Source organism: Sus scrofa, chromosome 7, assembly GCF_054392235.1.
Source record: "Sus scrofa isolate SSC_HxYL_T2T_F1_AM1 chromosome 7, Sscrofa_HxYL_maternal_Yorkshire_Landrace_v2.0, whole genome shotgun sequence".
Lineage (NCBI taxonomy): Eukaryota > Metazoa > Chordata > Mammalia > Artiodactyla > Suidae > Sus > Sus scrofa.
The window spans coordinates 131753162-131777497 of NC_139389.1; the positions used below are offsets into that span (position 1 = coordinate 131753162).

Consider the following 24336-nt stretch of genomic DNA (forward strand, 5'->3'; position numbering starts at 1 on the left):
CTTCTGATTCTGTGAAATCCCGAACCAGAGGGCCAGAGAGAAACCCTCCTCCAAGGCTGTGGGGGTGGGGACCAGGCGGGTGCATGCATCAGGCTGCAGTTACCAGACCAGCGGGCTGGGGACGAGGGTGACATTTGAGCACATCCCAAGGACACTTCATGCTCTGCATTGCAAGTGGCTCGGGAAAGAGTGAGCCACTGGCCCTGGTGCTGTTCAGGCAGAGGCCAAGCGGGCACTGCGCAGGCCGCTATGGGGGGTTCCTGCCCTGGGGCTGGGCCCTCGGGGTCTGGGAGGCAGGGAGCAGCAGGGACGCCCAAAGCCCCTCAGTAGCTGCTCCATCAGCAGGCACTGTGGTTACTCTCTGCACTGGCCCATCCTTTCCTGCCTTGGCTGCAGGGGGAGGGTTGCACTCAGGACGGGCCCCCGGGTGGGACTCATGACCTTCTGTGTGTCGGCAGGCGGGCCCCGCCCGGCAAGTGTCAGATCCAGCCTGCCCACGTGAGGCTCAGGAGCCGCCTCGTCCCCTTCGTGCCCAAAGAAAGTAAGTGCCCGCCAACAGGGGACACAGTGGGAGTGCCTACAGCCGCTGGGCACAGCCGACACCCAAGGGAAGTGGGGGGAACTCCGTAAACACCTTTCCATTCATGCTGGGCATGCCAGTCCCAGGCCAACGGGGGTGGAGGGGTGGGGTGGGGGGCTCCCAGGGGCCACAGGCCTCACAGGAAGTAGGGCTCAGGGAGAAATAGCTGGTCCCAGAGAAGGTTCGCTAAGAGTTCTTGGGAGAGACAGAGGAAGAGGGAAGGCAGATTTATTTGTGAGCGAGATGGGAGTGATTCTAGCCTCAGGGGCTCCTGGGGAGGGGCCTCTTGGGCTGGGTCTGCTATGATGGCTCTGTTTTGACAAGTTTGGTGTGTGGGGGGGTACAAATCCTTATGACCCAAGGGCCTGGCAAGGCCACAATGACTGTCTGGGATCGAGGGCCACCTGAAGAGGGTATGCCCTCAGGAGGGGGCTGTGCCCCTTGGCCCAAACTAGGTGGGAACAGAGAGAAACCTGATGTTGTCAGAATTTCCAATTCTTTTTTTTTTTTCTTAATTAAATTTTTTTTTTTCTTTTTTTTGGCCACACCCACAGCATCAGGAAGTTCCCAGGTTAGGGGTTGAATCGGAGCTGCAGCTGCCGGCCTGCACCACGGCCTCGGCAATGCTAGATCCGACCTACACCACAGCTCGTGGCAGTGCCAGATCCTTAATCTACGGAGGGAGGCCAGGGTTTGAATCCTCATCCTCAAGGATACTAGTCAGATTCTTAACATGCTGAGCCACACGGGAACTCCCTCCACTCAAAAAAAATATTGTTTATGGCCATACCCTAGACAGATGGGTGTTCCCAGGCCAGGGATTGAATCCAAGCCACAGCTGTGACCTACGCTGCAGCAGCAACAATGCTGGATCCTGTAACCCACTGCCCAGGGCCAGGGTCTAAACCTGCACCTCTGCAATGACCCAAGCCTCTGCAGATGCATTCTTTTTTTTTTTTTTTTTCCTAGGGCTTCATCGTGCCATATGGAAGTTCCCAGGCTAGGGATTGAATCGGAGCTGCAACTGCCAGCCTACACCACAGCCACAACAATGTGGGGTCCAAGCCGAGTCTGCGACCTACACCAAAGCTCATGGCAATGCTGGATACTTAACCCATTGAGCAAGGCCAGGGTTGAACCTGCATCCTCATGGATACTAGTACGATTTGTTACTGCTGAGCCATGAGGGGAACTCCCTGTAGTCACATTCTCAGCCCTCTGTGCCACGGTGGGAACTCCCCAGCTCTTCCTTCTACCACCTATGCATGCTTCATCCTGGGGCTATAATGCTAAGCAAGCTCATGAGGTTCCTGCCTTCTTGGGTTGTTATGCACAGCCTCTCAAGTTGAAAATATTGGCAACTAATTCAAAATTTTAAAAACCACCCTGTGGGCCAAAGGAAATACTTCAATGGCCAAGTGGGCCCAGAAGGGCTCCAGTTGGCAGACTCTGGTGGGGGGAGGAGGCAGGAAGAGGAGGGGCTGGGCACCTGGGCGGGTGGGGGTGCCCAGCCCCAAGGAAGGGGTGCCCTGGTGGGGAGAGAGGAAGGTTGGGGGAAGGGTGAGCCGCGTGTTTGGGGAAGTTAATTCTGGCTGCGGTTGGTTTCGGGCCTTGGCAGAGTTTTCCATTCACTCATTCAGCAGTTTCTGCACTTTTGTTAGTTACCCGCATGCTCTGTGCAGAGTGCTGGGGCCACAGGAGAAGGCAGACCAGGCCCTGTCCTGGCTGGGGCAGACAGGGAAGTCATTTAGGGTCCCAGGCCTCCTGACGGAAGTTGTGTCGGGCGCCATGGGGACCCAGAGCAGGGCTGAGCTGGAGGTGGAGGGGCAGGGTGGGAAGGTGCTGGAGGGTTGAGCCTGTGTGGGAGGGGAGGGTTCATTCCAGATGGAGAGGAAGAGGCATCGCAGAGGTCGGGGAGGGGCAGTCTGGGCAGAGAAGACAGCAGGAGAAGCTAGCGCCCTGGGGAGCTGGAAGTCCTTACCTGCAGGCAGAGTGGGGCCAGGGGCCAGCGTGGGGGAGCGTCTGGCCCAGGTTCTGACCCCAGCCTCTGCTTGGTCTTGTATCCAGGCCCTTTCTCAGCCCCATTTTCATGGTTTTCAAAGTGAGACTGGGAGTTCCCAAATCTGACTTGTATCCATGAGGACGCAGGTTCCATCCCTAGCCTTGCTCAGTGGTTTAAGGATCTGGTATTGCCATGAGCTATGGTGTAGATTGCAGACGCGGCTCGGATCTGGCATCGCTGTGGCCCTGGCATAGCCGTGGCTCTGGCATAGCCGGCAGCTGTACCTCCGATTAGACCCCTAGCCTGGGAACCTCTATATGCCTCGGGTGCGGCCCTAAAAAGCAAAACAAAAACAAACAAACAAAAATCACACCAAAGTGAGACTGGCTGGAGCAGGGGGATTAAGGGACTGGTGGCCCAGGAATCCCTCCCCATAATATCCGAGTTGTCTAGGGGTTCCACCTCCCCCGAGGGGGGCAGTGCCTAGCAGAGTGAAGTTTATCCCTCTGGCTGACCTGCAGCAAGTGTGGGGGCCATGTCCTGCAAGGACAAAGAGGATCAGCCACCTCGGCTCCCTGTCACCTAATGTGTCCAGGCCCTGGGGTGGCTGGAAGTGTATGTGTGGGGGTCAGCAGGGGCCCAGCCAGGCATCTTGATAGCTCCAATTCACAGCCCCCCCATCCCGTCCCCATCCCCGTGTTGGGCAGGGGCCAGCAGCCTTGGGAGCCTAGAGGGGAGGCCTTCTCCCCACCTGAGGGGCCCTGGACAGGCTGGGTCCCATCCTGCTGGCCTGCCCTCCACCCGTAGCAGTTTCTCCCCATCAGTGGGCCTCAGCTTCCTTGCCCTTAAGCCAAAGAAGGAACCAGAAAGGCCAGCTTGCTCCAAGAAGCCCTCCCAGACGCCCGCTTCCTGCCACTGTGCTGGTGACCTTACAGCAGGAGGGCACTTCCCCCTGCCAGACCTGGGAGTGCCCGGAGGGGATGCGGGCTGGGGGTGGGAGAGAGACCCATCAGCAGAGGCACAGAGCAGCTGCCAGCAAGGGTTCAGAATGACTGAAGAAGCACCCGGTGCCCAGCTCCAGGTTGGCATCCTGTGGGGCCAGGGTGACCGGAGAAGCACCCTTGGTGCCCCCAAGAGGCAGCTCATTCTTAGGGTCTGAGTGGAGGGTAGACCAACGACATCTTTCCAGGGGTCTGCCCACCGGGGTGGAGGGCTGGGGTGGCCCGGGGCCCCCTCTGACCACAGGCTCTTCCTCTATGCAGAGTTCATTCGGAGGACAGAGAGCACCCCGCGGCCCACAGCGCGCGCGCCCACCACCAAGGCTCCCCGCCGCAGTCGCCCCACGGCCGCTCCGCTTGCGCCCACCCCGCGGCCTGCACGGCCCACGGGGCGGCCTGGACGGCGGCGGGGCGGCGGGCGGCGGCGGGGACGGCCGGGCACCGCCGACCCCGCGCCCTCCAACGGCGCCGTGCGTCTGGTGCGGCCGGCGGGCCTGAGCCCCGGCCGCGGGCGCGTGGAGGTGTTCGCGGGCGGACGCTGGGGCACCGTGTGCGACGACGCCTGGGACACCAAGGCCGCCACCGTCGTGTGCCGCCAGCTGGGCTTCGCGTACGCGGTGCGGGCCGCCAAGCGCGCCGAGTTCGGCGAGGGCCGCGCGCTGCCCATCCTGCTGGACGACGTGCGCTGCGAGGGCAGCGAGCGCAACCTGCTGGAGTGCGCCCACGCCGGCCTAGGCTCGCACAACTGCGGCCACCAGGAGGACGCCGGCGTCGTGTGTAGCCGCGAGGACCCCGATCTGTAGGCGAGCATCGTCTGCCCAGCCTGACCGTCCGTTGTTCATCCGGGGCTTGGGAGGCCCCTCCCTCCAGCCAGGGTGCGCCTGGCGCGCGCACTGGCGTCGCGGGTGGAGGGGGCTGAGGGGGGCGGCGTAGGCGCGGCCCATCTGTCATGCTCTCCTGTGGATGCGTGCGAGGTGTGTGCACTGCCCGTGCGATCTTTGTGTGTTCCTGCCCGTGTGTCTTCTGCAACCCGGAAGTTGTTGCGTGGTCCCTCGGGGTGTGGTCTGCAGCCCAAGTGTTGCTTTCTTACCTCCCAGCATCTCAGGGAGCAGCAGGAACACAGTCTGATGGGACTCTGAGCCCTGAGGGCAGCCACCCTTCACCAGCAGACCTGGCCCCTGGCTGCATTAACAGAGGCACAGCTGGTGCGCAGAGGGAGGGGACCAGGCCTGCCCTGCCCGTGGTGGGAGAGGAGTGTGGCCTGAGGCAAGTGGTCCAGAGGGCATGGACCAGCGACCTGGCAGTCAGAGTTGCTGAAGAGAATGCAAAGGCATCCAGTGGGGACAAGGGAAGCCATCAGACTGAGGATCCGGGGTGACCAGGAGGCCATGGCTGCCCCAGTGAGGGTCAGGCTGACAAGGAGGAAGGGAATGCCTGGGGGGAGGGGCTGCCAGGGGGCACTGGATGACTTCAGGGAGAAGCCTCCTGGCCATCATCATGCCGAGCCTGCATGGGCTGCTCTGGGGATTGTGCTGGGCTCCCCCCACCCTGCGGCCCGACTCCTCTGCTCCCTGGGACAGAAGCCACCACACTGGCTGGGCATAGCATCCACCAAGCACTCCTGGCACCATGGTCACTGGTGAGACTTCAAGTTTCTCCATTTTCAAGCCTGTGCCAGGGCCCCCTCTGTCATCTCTGTCCCCACGCCTGCTCAGTGAAAGCCTTGGGAAGCCTCTGATTCCTCCAGCCCAACGCCAGGGGCCAACCTGGCTATGGGCCCGCGAGACTACTGATGTTCTGTCACCCAGGGCTGTGCCAACAACGTGACTGTTTACAACCCCTTCCTGCCTCTTCTCTCTGACTCACACCTGCCTGGAAGCTGACAGTGGGGGCAGGGGAAGGGGGCTGGGCCTGCGGCCTCCCTCCTGCTCACAGTGGACAGTCCTCCGTCCATTAAAGGGCTCAGCCTTGCCAGATGCCAGGCCTGTCGAGGGGCCTCAGTATGGCTGGGCTCAGCCTCTGATAGGGAGCCAGGGAGGGTGAGTGGTGTCACCCGGCAGCAAGGACAGGACGTGGCGCATGTGGGGGTTGGGGGGCTGAGAGGGCTCTGGGTGGGACATCCCAACCTAACCTGGGTGCTGTCCTGGGAACTGAGCTGGTACCGGGGGCAGTGTACTTGGCAGAGGAAATGGAGCGGGCAGGGTCTCCCAGTATGGGGCTGCAGAAAAAAAGCTTTAGGGTCATTTTCTCTCTCTCTCTCTCTCTTTTTTTCCCCCCAGCCACACCTGCAGCATATGAAGTTCCCAAGCTAGGGGTTGAATCAGAGCTACATGCCAGCCTATACCACAGCCATGGCAATGCTAGATCCTTAAGCCACTGAGCCAGGCCAGGGATCAAACTCACATCCTCAAAAAAAAAAAAAGCAAAAAACCATTAGGTTGCAGGTCCGATCCCTGGCCTCTCTCAGTGGGTTAGGTATCCGGTGTTGCCATGAGCTGTGGTGTAGGTCGCAGACGCGGCTTGGATCTGTCATGGCTGTGGCTCTGGCGTAGGCCGGCAGCTGTAGCTCCAATTAGACCCCTAGCCTGGGAACCTCCATATGCCAGGAGTGAGGCCTTAAAAAAAAAAAGCAAAAAAAACCCCCAAAAAACCAAAAAACACATCCTCTTGGATCCTAGTCAGGTTCTTAACCCCCTTAACCACAACGGGAACTCCTAGGTTCATCCTCTCAAACTTTCCCTATCTCTGCCCTAAGTGGGATCGGTCAGGGGCCCAGATCCTGTGGCTCCTCCAGCCCTGCGGAGCCTCACATGTAAACCATAGTTAACCCTGCCCAGGAGTGTGGCCTGTGTGGTGGGCACCCTCGTAGGAACAGTACAGCCTGCCCAGATGCATTCTATCCTCAGAGAGCCCTCTTCTTCCCCTTTTACAGATGGGGAAACTGAGGCTCACATAGCTGCAATATCTTTGTTGAGATCACCCAGCCAGAGGGGGAGAAGCCAGGGAAATCTGAACACAAGCTGCCTAGGACCCTAACCACTGAGCTCCCTGAGAATCTAGGTGTGGCCCAGACCCCCTGCCCGCTGTGGGCTGCCAGCCTCACTGGGAAAGAGCTGATGGAGACCCCTGTCTCCTGTGGGTCCCTTCTGCCCAGTGGGTGGCTGTGCTGCCTCCCACTGCCCCAGAGGGGGTTGATGGGGCATCTTTCCAGGGTGCAGGGAAATTCTGAAATGTTAGGAGCTGGGAGGGCCCGTGGTGACCATCTAGGCAAACTCAACTGTGCCGGCGTGGCAGCGAAGCTGGGAGCCTGGGTGTCCCTGGCCTTTAGTCATATGCGGCTGAGCTGAGACTGGAGCCCAGGGAAGGTGGCCTCGGGGCGCTCAGAGCAGGGCAGCACCATGGCCCTACCCGGAGCTGGGGGTCCTTCTGGCCTGCAGGCCGGGGATGGGTCACAGCAGCCTCTGCTTCCCCTTCCTGGGGCTCCTCTGTGCTCTGCAGTGCTCCTACCCATTCAAGAGTTCCCCTCCCCTTTTCAAGGCCTGGAGGCCATGACTCCACAAGGTGGGGCCTGGGAGCTGGGTGGAAGTAACGAGGGCACCTCCCACTGCACCGCAGCACCCACAGCCCAGGGCCACCATCTGGGACCCTTGGTTCCTTCCCCACGTGGTCAGGTGGAGTGGTCCAGCCCCAGCTGGGCCCTGAGCATCACTGGTGTTGGCTGGGGCTACTGGGGGGAGATCCCGGGGCCATCAGTCCTCTGGGCCATGCTGGCCTTGGCTCGCCCATCCTGCCTCCCCTCCTCGCTCGACCCCTGACCCCGTCACCCTTCAGACTCCCAGTGAGGCTGAGGCTGCAGCCTGACCCCTGGGAATGAGAACCTGGCCCAGAGAGGGGCTGCTTCGGCCCAGTGTCACACAGCTTAGTTCTGGAGCCCTGGGAGCCAGTGCTGCACGGATGTCCCAGATGTGGCCCAGCGCCCAGGGCTGCATCCAGGGTATAGCCTGAGGTAATAACACTTCAGGTCCCTGGCTAGGCCTCATTTGTTCCCTATTCACCTGCACCCCTCTGGCAGCTGGGCTGGGCCCTGGATGGCCACCTTGTCCTCTGATGATAGGAAAGGCCCGCCGTCCTGGCAGCTCTGACAGCTGCAGTCAGTGGTTGAAGGGGAGCAAGCAAGGGGACAACCTCCAGCTACCCAAGGCATCCCGTGTGTACACCTTGCCAAGACTAGCCTGGGAGACAAAGCCTGGGGTGCTAGAGACTAGGTGTCTAGCCTTGGCTGTGTGACCTTGGGAAGGTCACTTAACCTCTCTGAGCTAGAAGTATACAGCAGGATTATTGGAAGAAAAATGAGGGAACACTAACAAATATGCCCAGCCTGTTACATGTTGCTTCCTGGCCAGAAAGCTCAATAGCTGGCGAGTGGAGTCCACACTGGCAGCTGCCAGCTGCTCAAGACAGGGTGGGGAGGGGACATGCCTCCTGGAGGGACCAGCCTGAGAATGACTTGATAGCAAATCCTCCAAATGGGAGGAAGATAAGCCCCTTCGGCTAACATGTAGAACCCACATCTTCCTGTGGGAGCATCTGTCCTTTCACCCCAATACCCACCCCTGCTAAGAATGAGCATTTATTGATCACTTACTGTATGCTCAAGTGTGCAGACTCATTTAATCCTCACAAGTACCCCACAAATGTCACCTGCCACCAAGCCATCAGCCACTGCACCCCCCTCATGGTGCACCCTGGGGGGAATTTAAGATGGAGAAAACATGGATACTGGCCCTAGGTAGTCACAATGCGTATTTAAGGAATAATTTCAATAAGCCCAGACTCTTACATCTTCCTATACATAGAAAAGCACTAAAATCATTAACTTGAGCTGTCTATTTTTTGTGATTAGCATAATCTTCTGATGTCTGACTACATGATTTTTTATTTTCAGCAAAAACTCCTGGAGTTCTCATTGTGGCTCGGCAGGTTAAGAACACAACTAGTATCCATGGGGATGCGGGTTTGATCCCTGGCCTCGCTCAGTGGGGTAAGGATCCGGTGTTGCCACAAGCTGTAGTGTAGGTCACAGATGCGGCTCAGATCAGGATCCGGTGGGGCTGTGGCTATGGTTCAGGCCAGCAGCCCTAGCTCTGACTCGACCCCTAGTCTGGGAACTTCCATATGCTGCAGGTGTGGTCCTAAAAGGAAAAAACAAACACACAAACAAAACCCCTCCTATACCCTGGCCCCTTCTTTACTTCTTTGGAGCAGTTTTTTGAAGCTGTCTGAGAGGCTGTCACCCAGGCTGTAGTCCTCAGTAAGCTCCCCGAATAAAACTTGTAGGTCATACAGTTTTCTTCAGCCAGCAACTCCCTGGGCTGATATCCAGGGTGACTATGTAACTGGTCTGGGGTCCCACATTCAGAGGGGGAGTTAGCTTTGAACCCAGAGGCCTGATCTTTCTCTCTCCCTGGGCTACTGGACCTGTGCCCTGCCAGGCCATTCAAGTGAGGACAGCGAATGCAGAGCCACCTCTTCTGCCTGCATCTCCCTCAGTGATGCCTGCTGGGAAACCACCTCCTGCATGGTGTGGGCTCCGCCAGTGTTCTCAGTCTGGACTAGCCGCATTGCAAGGGCTGATAGGCACTGGTGGGGAGCCAGCAGCAACCCTAGTGGAGAGCCTCTGTCCAGACCTTGCCCCAAGGGTCAGGTGGTTGGCCACGTGCTTCCAGGCAGCGCCCTCTGCTGGGGGCTGGCAGTTGCTGCCTGTCCAGGCAAAGGGCCTTCCACTGCCCCCCCTCCACCTGGGTGTGGGTTCTCCTTAGTCCCCACTGCTCACAGGAGAGCTGGGAGGCTCCGCTGAGGGACCCAGAGGTCTCGGGGCTGGAGCCAGAGGTCACTGGTGTTGACCAATGCACCAGAGAGTATTAACGTCCACTTCTTTGCCTGGCTTAGTTGGACAGGCTCACACTCACACATGTACCTGAGGCTGTCCCATGCCTGCTACAGACTGCGGCCAGAGCAGTTTAAGGTCTGGCTCTGCCCTCAAGGCACAATTGCTTGGCATTCTCCCTTCGAATTGTCCCCAACGCCTGGAGGTTTCACAGTCGAGGAGGAGCTGTCTGACCTGCCCCGCAGGGCCAGCCAGAGGTCCCCTGTGCGCGCCTGCGGCTGCTTCTCACCACCACAAGGGGGCACAGTAGCAAGTCACTGTCTCCTAGCCCTGTGGGGAGGCTGGGGTGGTCCCTGAGCCGGGATGGACGTGGTGGACAATCAGGTTGCCTGGTGGGGAGGGGGCGGGTCAGGGGGAGGGAGAAATCCTGTTAAAGCTTGGCCTTCTCCATCAGCCCGCAGCCCACACACCCCGAACTCCTACGCCCCTGGTGGGGACTGTCCCTAGTTGTAACCTGGTAAGGGGTACACAGGCCACCTCTGTTTTTCAGTCCCAACCCTCTCTGGATTCCAGGACTCTAGCCCACAAGTGGGGTGGGGCATATCCTTTTCTCAGAAACCCAGCAGCATTTAAACTTTCTGGGTATCCCTCCCTGGCCGCGAGGACCTTTATCTGAACTAGGAGGGGGCATACCTGGCCCTTCTCATCTGCTTTCATTCCGGGTCGCCCCTGAGTATAAGAATTGGGCAATAAAAAGCCCGGAGCTGGCCTCCACTGCCATACCTGGATTGGAAAGAAGCAGGTTATAAAAGAGAGGGAAGTCTTGGCTTATCAGTTCAAAAACACCCTTTGGGCGGCCACCCCAGGCATATTTCTCGCCTTCCCGCATGAGGGCGACTTTCTGTACCCAGATTTTCGCCCACTCCAACTCTAGCTCCTTTGAACTAGAGTCAACGCCTCGGACGTTGAGCCCACGGACCCCACTGGTGCTTCTCCTTGGTCTGGGTGACACCCTCGGGTCCAGCTATGTCCTCTTCATACGCAGACATAGGCCTGCTTGTGTTCCCAGGATCCTCTTTACCTGCTTGGGTAGACGGGTTGGGGAGGGGAAACCAGCATTGGAGGTTGGGGTTTTGGGGAGAGGTCTGGAAACAGTAGGCGTGATGCAGAAATGTGGAGTATAGGATGGGTTTAGGGAGACGGGAAGGGGTCTAGGACTGCGCGCAGAGGAATGCCCTTATTTGGAGGCGCCAAAGGGGGCGGACCAGCCATCAGGATTTTGCACCGCCGCCAGCGCAGCCAGGGCGGAGGAATTAGGGTTGCCAGGGACAACGCGTTCCGGGCGGAGCCGCTATTGGGGTGGAGCTTGAGGGTTGTGGGCGGAGCCCGGGGAGGCCGGAGTGGGCGGGGCTTAGCCTTAAGCGGAGTTGTGATTGGAGGAGACCACATGCTCTGGGCGGGGCCTTAGAACTGGGCGGGGCTGTGCTGATATTGGGGCGGAGCTTAAAGATGGGTGGGACCAAGCGGGGGCAGGCTCGGAGAGCTGGAGCTGGAGGCGGAGACGTGGTTGGCGGGGACAGAGCGCCCTGGGAGGGGTCGGAGCCGGCGGGGGCGGAGCCGAGCGGGCGGGGGCGGTGCTGGGTCGCGCCGGGCCTGGGGCCGAGGCGGCGCGCGGCGCTGACAGCTGAGTCGGCTCGCGGCCTCCCGCCCCCTCTGTGCCCGGCCGCGACCCTGGCCTGGCCTGTCCCGGAGCCATGAGCCCCGGGCTGCTGATGCTGCTCGGCAGCGCCGTCCTGGTCGTCTTCGGCCTCTGCTGCACCTTCGTGCACCGCGCTCGCAGCCGCTATGAGCACATCCCCGGGCCGCCGCGGCCCAGGTGAGCGGGGGGTGGGGGCGGGGGCCTGGATGGGGCGCTCGAATGGGGGGGGGCCAGGGGACTGCATCCAAGCCGGCATCGGGGCTGGGGGTCCAGCCTTGTCATTGCGCGCGGCCGATTGGAGACGGCGGCCGGGAGAGGGGCGCTAACTATTCTTAGTAACAAATTACTCACAGCCGCAGCAGCTGCTCGGCGCCCACCGCGCTCTGCTGGGCCCCGAAAACGCGATGGCAGCGACAACCCTGTTAGGTAGGCGCTATTGTTACCCCATCGTTCAGAGGAGGAGACTGAGGCGCGCAGAGGCAAAGTCACCTGCCCAAGGTCACACAGTTGGTAAGCCTAGATTTAAACTCAGGTCAGCCTGGCTCTAAAGTGGGTGCTCTTAACTTCGGGACTTGGACGGGGTCACTCAACCTGGGTTGGAATATACTGGCCTTTGGTCACATCCCCCTTTGTTTCTCTTTCTGTCCTGGTATCTTCTTTTTGTCTTCTCCTTAGTACTTCCATTCCATCCTTGGCCCTCACCCCCACTCACCTTACCCCCCCCCGCCCCCCCAAAGAAGCTTACCTTTCTGAAGCTTAAATCAGATGTGTCACTTCTCTGCTCTAAAGGCTTCCCATTGCTTTACAACAAAATCTAATCTAATTAAGTCCACTCCGTGGCCAGCAGGCCCCTGCTGAGCTCTCGGAACCCTCTCTGCACAGTTCTATGCCTCGCTCTCTGCTGCCCGCAGTCTTTCTGCACCCCCCACCCCCCTCCAGCTGAATCCCTCCTCCAGGTCTTGCTGTTGGCATCCACCCTGTATAAAGCCCACCTCCTAGCCCCAGACTCCTTCTGGGGCCCTCACTCCTGAAATTACCTTCTTTTCACCTGTTGACTGTCTGTTCACCTGTTGACTGTCTGTCTCCCCCCTTTAGAATGTGAGCCCCGGGAGGGCAGGGCTACTGTGTGTTCACTCATGTTCCCCCAGCACCTGGCACACTGCAGATGCTCAATAAATATTGGTTGAATGAATGAATAAACAATGGTATTAGACACGCTTTTTAAAACCTCAGGACACCAACATCCTGGAAGGCACCTACCTCCAACACAAGCCAGATGCCCTGGCATTAGAAGCCTGAGTCCCTGTTTGGTGGGTTCAGGAAAGATCTCTATGGCTGGGAACATTGGGAGGCAACTGTTTTCCCTGCTGGTTCTCTGTCCTCCCGGGTCCCTCCCCCACCCTGCGGTTTTTCTGACCCCTTGTCCCTTGTTTAGCTACTGTGTCTTCCACTCTACCCAGATAGTTCGTCCAGGCTTGACTTAAATGCCAGTTCCTCAGGGAGGGCCTATGGGCTCCCATATGCTATGTTCATTTTATAAACTCTAAGTCCCTAGGAATGGTAATTGGGTAACTATCTGTACAATCTCTTGTTGCGTGTCTGTCTCTCCCATAGGCCTGTGTCTGTCTCGCTCACTGCTGTGTCCCTGACACCTCTGGGGGCAGCACCTGGTCCATGCACAGGAGTCCCTGGATAGTCTCTGACCCAAGGTGGCTGGTCGGAGTCTCCTGCCAGTTCTGTTAGGCACACTGTCACCCTTCCCAGTTTTCAAATCAGCCATCAACAGCTTGGAACAGAATGCATTTTGTTCTTATCCTGGTAGGCCTCCTCATGACTTGGCCTTTTCGTGTAAACCCACGTGCTTTAGACCCTGCAGACCTGGGCCAGTCTCTGTGCCTTGAGAAAACAGAACTTAAATCCAGACCCTCTCTGCTCCTCTCCCCAACATCAGTTTTTAAAAATTGCATGTTTAAAATCAAATTATGTATGCCATAGCTCTTACCCCTTTAAAGTATACATGTCAGTGCTTTTTAGTGTAGTGACAGAGTTGTGTAACCATTGCCAGTAGTTCCAGAACATTACCGCAGAAAGAAATCCCATACCCGTAGCTGTCACTCCTCATTCCCCGCAAACCACTCTCCCCCCCTGCAGCCCCTGACAACCGCTGATCTGCCTTCTGTCTCTATAGATTTGCCTGTTCTGGACATTTTGTATAAATGGGCTCATATAACATGTGGCCTTTTGTGTCTGGCTTCTTTTACTTTACATAATGTTTTCAAAAGTCATCCATGTAGTAGCCTGTGTCTGTATCTCATTCCTTTTTACACCTGAATTCTCCCTCCAATCTCATATCACAGAATCCACATGTGACCTACAGGTGTGTGTGTGTGGGGAGGGGTGGGGGGGAACCCAAAGGTAATTTCGGTTGGGCTCTTTATGCTTTTTTTCTTTTTTTTTTTGTCTTTTTGCCATTTCTTGGACTGCTCCTGCGGCATGTGGAGGTTCCCAGGCTAGGGGTCGAATCAGAGCTGTAGCCTCCGGCCTACACCACAGCCACAGCCATGCAGGATCCGAGCTGCATCTGCAACCTGCACCACAGCTCACGGCCACACCGGATCCTTAACCCACTGAGCAAGGCCAGAGATTGAACCTGCAACCTCATGGTTCCTAGTCGGATTCGTTAACCACTGAGCCACGACAGGAACTCCGGGGCTCTTTCTTCTAAGAAGGCCAACACAACAATGCCCACACAAAAAGATTTTGGATGAAACATTGGTTAGCAATCAAATACAAAACTGCACTAAATGAAAGTTCTGGAACTTCTTCTATAGCACGAATCAGATGCTTTGGCATTTCAAGTTTGGATCCCCATACCATGACTGGCAACACCAGGGCTGACAAAAATGGATGTATTTGAGTCTCCAATAGTGCCATTCGCCCCTTGGTGCTTCAGGGCTTTGTCAGCTGTAGGCAGGGAACCCTCTGCCCTGCAAGAGGCAGCGGCTGTGCTCTCTCACCTGCAGTCTTCATCGTCTTTATCCTGCAGGAGCCACTAGGAGACGCCCTCCCTGAGTGTCCCACTTCCGGGGGCTTGTTACAGATCCTACTGCAACGACCCATACAACAGCTGGAAACTCAGACCCCACATTCAGATCCTACACAAACACTTGTAGCTTCCAGATTTCTCTGTCACCGCTCTGAACTTCCTCATCACCCCCCACTCCCATGGTAGCGTGGGATGGATGCCAACTTGACAACGGAAAGCCTCTCTCTCTCTCAGTTTTTATTTATTTTGTAATACATTTTTTCAGCACTCCTGCGCAGTGCTGGTTCTCTCTGCCCTCTCCTACTTGCCAAGCTGCCAGGCCTGGGGGCTGTTCAACAGTTGCCAATAATTCCCGGACCTGGGCTGGCTCTGTTGGGCCAGGCATGCCCAGGGGGCTTGGGGTGCCCAGCTGAGTGCTCACCACCCCCTCCTTCTGGCATGAGGCACATTCGGGATCCCTCACCCTCACTCCTAGTGGGTGGCCCACTCCTCAGCCATTTCGTGGGCTCCCTTCATCCCTCTGGGTGGCCCCACAGTGGGCTCTCTACATGACTTCTGCTCCAGGGTCTGTCCCAAACTTTCTCTGTCAAAACAGGAAACTTTGGATTCCCACGGTGCCCGTCACAAGGTTATAGAAAACTGTGATGCTGGGGACCAGGCAGGGAGGGGGGGTTTGTCCTCTCCTCTCTCCCAGGGCTGCTCTGCCATCTCCAGTCTACCACCAGGAAAACCTGGTGGGCTTCTCTCTGCCCAGCCCTGGCCCAGCAGTCTACCAGCCCCTCCATCCATCGTTGCTTACCTGCCTGTTTTTCACACCTGGTCTTCCAGCTCTGCCTTCACCTCCCCTGCGCCCCCTGCAGGAACCAGAAGGAACACGTTTAGGCTCCTTTCTCACCTGGCCATGGGGACCGCATGCCACTCACCTTCTTCCCCAGGTGGCTCTGGACTCCAGGGTTTAGAGTGGAGACTCTTAGGCAGGCCTGGACAGGGGGGGAGGGTCCAAACTCTGTTCCCACTCAGGTGACTCAAAACCGAGAATGTTCTCCACGAACGTGCAGCTTTGGGGAGGAACCATGAATACTGGATTATGCTGGAAACACAGCCAGTTGTGTGCAATGTCCACGGTCCATCTTTCTGCAGGGGGAGTGGTATAAGTTCAAAGCCACTCACCTCAAGTGGACCTCAGCTGCCCGGCACCCCACTGAGCTTCCTTCCGCTGGAAGCGCTCGCCCACTCTCGCAGCATCCTTGTCTGGCCCTCAGTCCCTCACCTCGCTCCTCCATCGCACGCTCAGCATTTATTCTTGCCTCCCACGCCCCTGAGCAAGTGGAACAGCCTGCAAGACACCCTTCCAGGGCTCTGCCCCCCAGCTTCCCCCCTCCCCTGCCCTGGGCCCCACGTGCACACTCTCCTGGGACTTCTGTGCTCCTGGCCAAGGACAACCGTCCCCCTCCTTGCTCAGCGACCCCAGTGCTGCCCCCTCCCTCCTCTGTCATCACTCCTCTGTCTCTTCTGCATCATTCCTATTTTTATATAATAGGCTGTGAAACAAAACTCTGCCTCCTCATTCCCCCCAGCTCCCCGCCCCATGGCTTTGCACCCCCACGGCCACACCCCTCGTTCTGCCTGCCTGACTGCCTGTGGCCCTTCTTTCTTGAATCCACTGCCTGTCCAGCTCTGGCCCCCCACCTCTCCACCCAATCTGCCTTGGTCAAGGCTCCAGTGACCTCCATGGAGCTAGAGGTGACTGGGTCAGCGCATGGTCCCCATCTGGCCCCCTCCCTCAGCTGCCTGGGCAGAGCCGATCCCTCCCCTTCCTTGAAGCCTTTCTTTGCAGGTCCCTCCAACCCCCCGCCAGCCCTCCTCCCGTCCCCTGGGCATCTGCTTCTCAGTTTCCCTAGCTGCTTGTCCCTTTACTCCCTTCCCCCACCAACAGCGACTCAGTCTTGGGGCCTCTTCTCTGTCCCACCTCCTTGTGGTCTAACCCACTGTGTCAACCCCACTTCCCTGCTGAGCCTCTCACATCTACGCTCTGGCTGGGAGCTCTCCCCTGAGCTGCCCGCTCCCCTTCCAGGTTAGATGAGCAGCCCACATCTAACAGGTCCAAAGTCTGGCTCCTCACTTCATCCGCTTGTCTTGGGTTGGTTCCCAGAAGCCAATCCTGAGACAAGAAGTGAAATGTAAGAGTTCCCATCATGGTGCAGCGGAAACGAATCCAATTAGGAAACATGGGGTTGTGGGTTCGATCCCTGGCCTCGCTTATTGGGTTAAGGATCTGACATTGCCGTGAGCTGTGGTGTAGATCACAGATGCGACTCGGATCCAGTGTTGCTGTGGCTGTGGCATAGGCCGGCAGCTACAGCTCTGATTCAGGAACCTCTGTTTCTGGGAACCTCCATATGCCGTGGGTGCGACTCTAGAAAAGGCAAAAAAAAAGAAAAAGGCAAAAAAAAAAAAAAAAAGAATTGAAGTGTAAGTAGTTTTTGGGGGGGTGGCCCCAGTAGGCGTGGACATTGGCTAGAGAGAGACAGAGGCCAATGACGCAAGTTACCTCTGGGGACAACAGAGATGAAACCCCCCTGGGGAGCTCTGGGACCTGATGGAGCACACGGTCCCCCCCCAACCTCAAGGTGGAGGGGGCAGGGGTCACTGTTGGAGAGCTGCTCTGGTGTATGGGGGGGCGCTGGTGAGCTGGAATTCCCAGCCTGCCTCTCCTGCCAGCAGGGCCAAGATACCGCAGGGCAAGGGCAGGGGGTGAGCACAGTGGGGTCTGCTGCCCCCACCAGGCCCCTTCTCAGTCCTCCTCGCCTTAGTGAATGGCAGCTCCATCCATCCTCCCGGTGCTCCAGGCCAGAAGCACCAGGACCATCACTGGCCCCTCGGTCAAGCCCCACGTCCAATCCATAGGCAGGTCCCTTTGGCACCGCCCACCTTCGAGTACATTCAGAGTCTGACTTCCCACCGCCATGGGTCAGAGTCCCCATCACCCTTCACAGTCCCCTCAGGGGTGCCCCCACTCCTACCCCTGCCCCCCACCTGCCCTGTTTACTCACAGCACTGCAGCAGCAAGGACGACGAGTCTTTAAAAATCCAAACCAGATCCTTTCTCTGTTCTGCTCAAAACCCTCCAGTGGCCCCCACTTCACCAAGGTCAAAGCAAAAGTTGGCTCACAGCCCTCAAGGCTGTACATGTGCTGCCCCCACCTTGGTGACCTCACCCTGTACCACATTCCCCTCCACTGCTCTGCTCCAGCCACACCGCCTCCTGGCTGTTCCTTGAACTAACCTAACATGCTCCTACCCCAGGCCCTTTGCACCTGCTATTCCCTTTGGCTGGAATGTTCTCCTCCCAGGTACCTGTGTGGCCGAGTTCCTCACTTCTTACAGCTCACATGTAAGCGGACCCGCTTATTTAAAATAATCCTCCTACGCCCATCCCTAGCTCTCCTTTTTCTGATTTTTCTCCCATCACTTTCTGACTTCCTATTTATTTCCCTATTTGTTTATTCACTCTGTCTCCCCCAAAGAGAGTCTGAGTTCCATGATCCAGCAAACCCCAACTGCAGTTTTGTGGTCCCCATTCTGGATGCCGTAGTGAGCTTGATGGGAATAAATTTAAATGGGAGAGAGTCCCAAGCACCCTGGGACATGCCTGAGGCAGCACCCAGCAGGCTTGCTTACAATCTGGTAATCATGTAGCCTGCATAACATGACCTGGGGCCAGGTGACTTCATCTTCCCAGCCTTGGTGGCCCTACCTTTTTTTTTTTTTTTTTTTTTTTTTGGTGTGTGTGTCTTTTTGCCTTTTCTAGGGCCGCTCCCTCAGCATATGGAAGTTCCCAGGCTAGGGGTCTAATCGGAGCTGCAGCCACCAGCCTACACCAGAGCCACAGCAATGCAAGATCCCAGCCGCATCTGCAACCTACATCACAGCTCATGGCAACTCGGGATCCTTAACCCACTGAGCAAGGCCAGGGATCAAACCAGCAACCTCATGGTTCCTAGTCGGATTCATTAACCACTGAGACACCACGGGAACTCCTCGGTGGCCCTACCTCTTAACCGGGTTAATAATAGACCTACCTCCAGGAGACTTCACAAGGCGTCAGCATGATGTCTGGCTTTTAGCACGTGCTCAGTGAATGTCTCAGGTCGCTCCATGCATCACTGAGCCCTTGCCTCCTGCTGGCCCCCAACCTCAGCCCCGGGGAGGTGGTTTCGTTCCTCTCCATCTCTCCAAGGAAACTTCTGGAGCCAGTCAGACCCGGATTCGCCTCCTGCCTGGTGACCCTGAGCCAGTGCCATGCCTCCTGCTCTGGGCGTCAGTCCTCCCATCCGGGAAGTGGGCATTAGCCGACCTCTCAGGGTCCCGTGGGGGAGGGAGTGCTCTCTGATGGTCGCTTCCGGGGATCTTACCATGTCCCGTCTCTTCTAGTTTCCTTCTAGGACACCTCCCCTACTTTTGGAAAAAGGACGAGGTTTGTGGCCGCGTGCTCCAAGATGTGTTTTTGGATTGGTGGGTCCTAACTTGTCATTTGTTGTCCCTGCTTCAGTCCCCATCCCTCGTGGGCCAGCTCCCCACAACCTCCAGCCCCGCACCCACACCCCCTCCTCAGTCCAGGTGGCTGCCACCCTCAGCAGCTCCTCCCCTGAGTGGAGAGGCACATGAGGTGGGTTCAGAAGGCAAGCTCTGCCTTTTGCCTACTGTGTGGCCTTAAACCAGCCATCGGAAGCTCTCTGAGCCTCAGTTTCTTCATCTGTAAGTTGGATGGGGTGTGACTCAGTTACAGGCATTGTTTGGGGGTAGTGCTTACACTTTTCAGAGATGTGACATCGCTTGATTCCTAGCAGAAGCTTTGGGGGCAAACGAGGAGCGTAGCAACCCTATTTCATGGATGTGGAAACGGAGGCCAGTGGGGGATGCGACTCAGCAATGGGTCGGCATCCAGGCAGAGCCTTGGCCTCAGGCTGTGCTGAGCCCCCACCCCCACCCCCACCCCCACCCAGGATGGGCTGCTGGGTTTCTCCCTCTGGGCCCGGGCTGAGCTGAGGATACTCGCCGCCCTGGTAGTCGACAGCCTCCTTTGCATCACTTTGTTTTCTAGGGCCAAGAAGTATGGACCCGTCGTGCGGGTCAACGTCTTCCACAAAACCTCGGTCATCGTCACGAGCCCCGAGTCGGTCAAGGTAGGAAGCAGAGTGGTTTCCAGAGTGAGAGCCCTCCCCTTCCCTGGGCTGGGTGCATGACATTCCTCTCCAGTAACTGTGGGAGAAACATTCCAGAGTCACACACATTTGTTCCCAGGATCCCAAAGGGAACAGCCTCTCTAACCACCCACCTTTGTGGGGGACCCTCTAGGCAAGGCCTTTGAATGTGGCAGTGAGTTATTGTGAGACCCTTTGGGTTGGGAGTTTTGCCCAACTGGTGTGCACGCATCTAGTTGGTTCGTCTTTCTTAGCCTCAGTTCCTCCATCTTTGTTGGAGCTGTAACTCTTCTCTTCTCAGGCTAGGATGAGAACGAAATATTGATCCATGCAGTTAACAAATAAAGGTCAAGAGATGCTTCAACATGCATTTTTGATGTATTTCACAATTATTAACCCATTTAATCCTCGTGGGTAGGAACTTTTTTTTTTGTCTTTTGTGTGTGTGTGTGCCTTTTCTAGGGCCGCTCCCGCGGCATATGGAGGTTCCCAGGCTAGGGGTCCAATTGGAGCTGTAGGCATTGGCCTACGCCAGAGCCACAGCAGCGTGGCATCCGAGCCACGTCTGCAACCTACACCACAGCTCACAAAAACACCAGATCTTTAACCCACTGAGCAAGGCCACAACCTCATGGTTCCTAGTAGGATTCGTTAACCACTGCGCCACGATGGGAACTCCCTAGGAACTCTTATTAGTTTCATTTTAGAGATGAAGAAATGGTGACAGGCAGCGTAGTGGACCCACAGTGTATGCAGAGTGGTGCCTACCACATGGGGTCTAAGAACGGCCATCAGCATGTCTACTGATGACAGCTGGCAGAACTGGGCTCAAATCTGGCTCTGCCACTAGCTGGCTGTAGGATCTTGGACAAGTTACTTTATTGCCCTGGGCTGTAGTTTCCTCCTCTATAAAATACGGATGATGCCTGTCTTACAGGTGGTTATAAGAATGGAACTGGGAGTTCCCGTCGTGGCTCAGTGGTTAACGAATCCGACTAGGAACCATGAGGTTGCGGGTTCGGTCCCTGCCCTTGCTCAGTGGGTTAAGGATCCGGTGTTGTTGTGAGCTGTGGTGTAGGTTGCAGACGCGGCTTGGATCCCGCGTTGCTGTGGCTCTGGCGTAGGCCGGTGGCTGCAGCTCCGATTCAACCCCTAGCCTGGGAACCTCCATATGCCTCAGGAGCGGCCCTAGAAAAGGCAAACACACACACACACACGCACACACACACACACACACACACACACACACACAAAGAATGGAACTGAAAGAATATACGTGAGCCATCTAGCCCATGCCTGGTACATAGCAAGTGTTCGATGAATGATGGTGCTCTTATTCTAAGAGTGGGTACCCAGCTGGTGTGTGGGGGTGATGCTGTGCTTGGAGAGTGGCTGTGGTGACATTGAGAGGGGCAAACTACAACTTAGAGTCTAGATCATGAGACAAGTTGAACGACTATGGTGTCTCTAACAGGATGTTAAAAGTCATCTTGTTAAAAAAATAGTTTCATTGAAAATACAGATATAGTTTAAGACTTTTTAAAGCATGCTCCCAAAAGTTATACACAAAGACCTTCATGATGCTCAGTGAGAAAAGAAGTCGAAAAAATAGATTAATATGATGAATTACATTGATTAGCATTCAAGTGTTAAACCAATTTGCATTCCTGGTCATGATACAATTTGTTCCTGGAAGCATGGACACATGGATGCAATTTGTTCATCTTTTGTTAAGAATTTTTGTTGCTATATTTATTCTTATGATGCCTTTGTCTGGCTTTGATATCAGATTAATAGGTCTCATAGGATGAGGAGGGAAATGGTTCCTCTGCTCCGTTTGTTGAGTTTGCTCAGGAGTAGTGTTATTTCTTCTTTAATGTTTGCTAGAATTTACCAGTGAAGGCTTCTGGACCTGGTGTTTTTTTTTTTTGGAGAGAAGTGTTTTTCTTTTGTTTAAATGACACATTCAATTTTTAAAATTGGTATATGGCTGTTCAGATTTTCTATTTTTTTCTTGAGTTTGGTATCTCAAGGAATTTGCCCATTTCGTATAAATTGTTGAAATTATTGGTATAAAGTTGTCCACAATATTTATTTTTTATCTTTACCATTTCTACTGGATCTATAGTGATGTCCTTTCTTTCATTCTAGGGAATAGTAATTTGGGTTTGTTTGTTTTTTTAATCTTCTTGAACAGGCAAGCAAAAGTGTTGTCAATCATTCATCTTTTCAAAGAATCAGCTTTTTGTTTCATTGGTTTTCTCCATTGTTTTTCTTCTATTTTACTGATTTCCACTCTTTATTATTTCCTTCCTCTACTCACTTTCAGTTTAATTCATTCTTGTTCTAATTTTTTAAGGTGGTTAACTTAGATAATTGAATTTAGACCTTGTTTCTTTTCTAATACAGGCCTTTAAAGCTATGCCTTTCCTTGTAAGCACTACTTTAGCATAAATATACCACACATTTCAATATGTTGTGCTTTGATTTTCATTCAGTTTAAAGTAGTTTCTTATTTCCCTTGTGATTTCTTCTGTGATCCATGGATCATGTAAATGTGTTATTCAATTTCTAAGAATTATAGGATTTTCCAGATATTTTTCTGTTATTGATGTATAATTTAATTCTGTAAGATCAGATAAATACTCTTCATGATTTCAGTCCTTTACGATTAATTGAAGCTTGTCATATGACCTAGCATATAGTCTATCTTTGTGAATGTTCATGAATACTTAAAAAAGAATATATGTTCTGTAATTGTTGGAGTATTTTAGAAATGTCAATTAGGTCAAGTTCATTGATAGTGTTGTTTGAATCTTATAAATCCTTACTAATTTTCTTTCTACCTGTTCTAGCAATTACTAAGAGAGGATTGTTAGACTCCTATCTCATCATGGATTTGTCTATTTCTACTTTAAGTTCTATTAATTTTGATTCATATATTTTGAAGTTCAGTTACTTGGTGGGTACACATTTAGCAAAGGAATTGATCTTTTTATCTTTAGGAATTTCACTTTATCCTTGGCAATATTCCACTCCCTGAAGTATATTTTATCTGGTATTAATTTAGCTACTCCAGCTGTCTTGTGTTCAGTGTTCCATGGTGTATCTTTTTCTGTCCTTTTATTTTTAATCTATCTGGAGTTTTGTATTTAAAGTGGGTTTTTTAGAGATAGGCATATAGTTGGGTCTTGCCAGTTTATTAAATCCTACAATCTCTGCCTTTTAATTAGAATGCTTAGGTAATTTACATTTAATGTAATTATTGATATGGTTAAATTTATATCTACCATTCTATTTGACCCACTTGCTGTTTGTTCCCTTTTTCTCCTTTCTTGCTTTCTCTTGGATTGAGTATGTTTTAGCATTCCATTTTATCTCCCCTATTGTCTTATTAGCACTCTCTCTCTCTCTTTCTCTCTATCTCGCTGTGGTTGTCCTGGGATTTACAGTATAATCTCTCTTTCTTTTTTTGTCTTTTTAGGGTTGCATGCACAGCATATGGATCTTCTCAGGTTAGGGGTCAAATCAGAGCTGTAGCCACTGGCCTATACCACCAGCCACAGCAATGCCAGATCTGAGCCACCTCTGTGATCTACACCAAAGCTCATGGCAACTCCAGATCCTTGACCCACTGAGAAAGACCAGGGATCAGACCTGTGTCCTCATGGATACTAGTCAGATTTGTTTCCACTGAGCCATGAAGGAAACTCCTATAGTATAATCTTTAACTTATATCAATCTGTCTTCAAATAATTATAGTACTTCATATCTTTACTTTTAAGATTTTCTCTTTATCACTGGTTTCAGAAATTTGATTATGTTCTACCTTGGTATACTTTTACTTGTATTAATTCTACGTAGGATTCTTTGAACTTCTTGGATGTGTGGGTTCCTTAAGCATATTTGTAAAATTGTAATAAATGTGTTAATGTTTTTGTATGTGAATTCCATCATTCTCTGTTATTTCTAGGCTTGGTTATAGATCAGATTTTCCTGCTCTTTGCCATGTCTAGTGATTTTATGTTGCATACCAGATATTGTGAATACTACATTGCTGAGTGCTTGATTTTGTTTAAAGAATACTAAACTTCATTCTGGGAGGTCAGTTTGATTCTCTCTGGGTTGCTTTAAGTCTTTTGAAGGTTGATCTAGAGTAGGTGTTTACGGAGTTCCCGTCGTGGCGCAGTGGTTAACAAATCCGACTAGGAACCATGAGGTTGCGGGTTCGATCCCTGCCCTTGCTCAGTGGGTTAACGATCCGGCGTTGCCATGAGCTGTGGTGTAGTTTGCAGACGCGGCTCGGATCCCGCATTGCTGTGGCTCTAGTGTAGGCCGGTGGCTGCAGCTCCGATTCAACCCCTAGCCTGGGAACCTCCATGTGCCGTGGGAGCGGCCCAAGAAATGGCAAAAATACAAAAAAAAAAAAAAAAATAGAGTAGGTGTTTACTCTAGAGCTAGTTTAGCCCACTACTGAGGAGTGACCCTTCTGAAGATTCTATTAAAGGCCTTGTGTCTAAGTTTTAACTCTGGCTGGTGGGAACTTGAGCAATCCTTGGCTTGTTTGAACCCTGAGAATTGTTTATCCTATAGTTACCCAGTAATTCTCCTTTTCCCAGAAGTTTTATACTTGGTCTTGTGGAGTTTCACTCTATACATGTCCAGATTGGTATCCATGCAAAGATACAGAAGGTCCCTATGCAGATTTCTGCACAGGACCCCTTTTGTTTTGTTTTGTTTTGTTTGCTTTTTAGGGCTTTGTTTGTGGCCTATGGAGCTTCCCAGGCTAGGGGTCAAATTGGAAAAACAGCTGCCAGTGTATGCCACAGCTGTAGCAATGTAGGATCCAAGCCACACCTGCAACCTACACCACAGCTCCAGGCAATGCCAGACCCTTAACCCACTGAGCAAGGCCAGGGA

At 54.2% G+C, this 24336-nt stretch overlaps 2 protein-coding genes across 3 annotated transcripts in view; both read left to right on the forward strand.

The window, feature by feature from the left end:
- The window catches only part of HHIPL1 (HHIP like 1), a 28058-nt gene extending 22641 nt beyond the window's left edge, over positions 1-5417 (forward strand). For both annotated transcript variants that reach the window (XM_084967061.1, XM_021099689.2), the window contains 2 exons: positions 459-541; positions 3845-5417. In XM_084967061.1, coding sequence (XP_084823187.1) covers positions 459-541; positions 3845-4361 — 600 coding nt within the window. In that variant the 3' untranslated portion in view covers positions 4362-5417. The remainder of the gene's footprint in view (positions 1-458; positions 542-3844) is intronic.
- A 5673-nt stretch (positions 5418-11090) lies between these two features.
- Positions 11091-24336, forward strand: part of CYP46A1 (cytochrome P450 family 46 subfamily A member 1) — a 33905-nt gene continuing 20659 nt past the window's right edge. Inside the window, exons 1-3 of the mRNA XM_021099690.2 lie at positions 11091-11343; positions 18647-18727; positions 19317-19398. Of these exons, the coding sequence (XP_020955349.1) occupies positions 11222-11343; positions 18647-18727; positions 19317-19398 (285 nt within the window). The 5' untranslated portion in view covers positions 11091-11221. The remainder of the gene's footprint in view (positions 11344-18646; positions 18728-19316; positions 19399-24336) is intronic.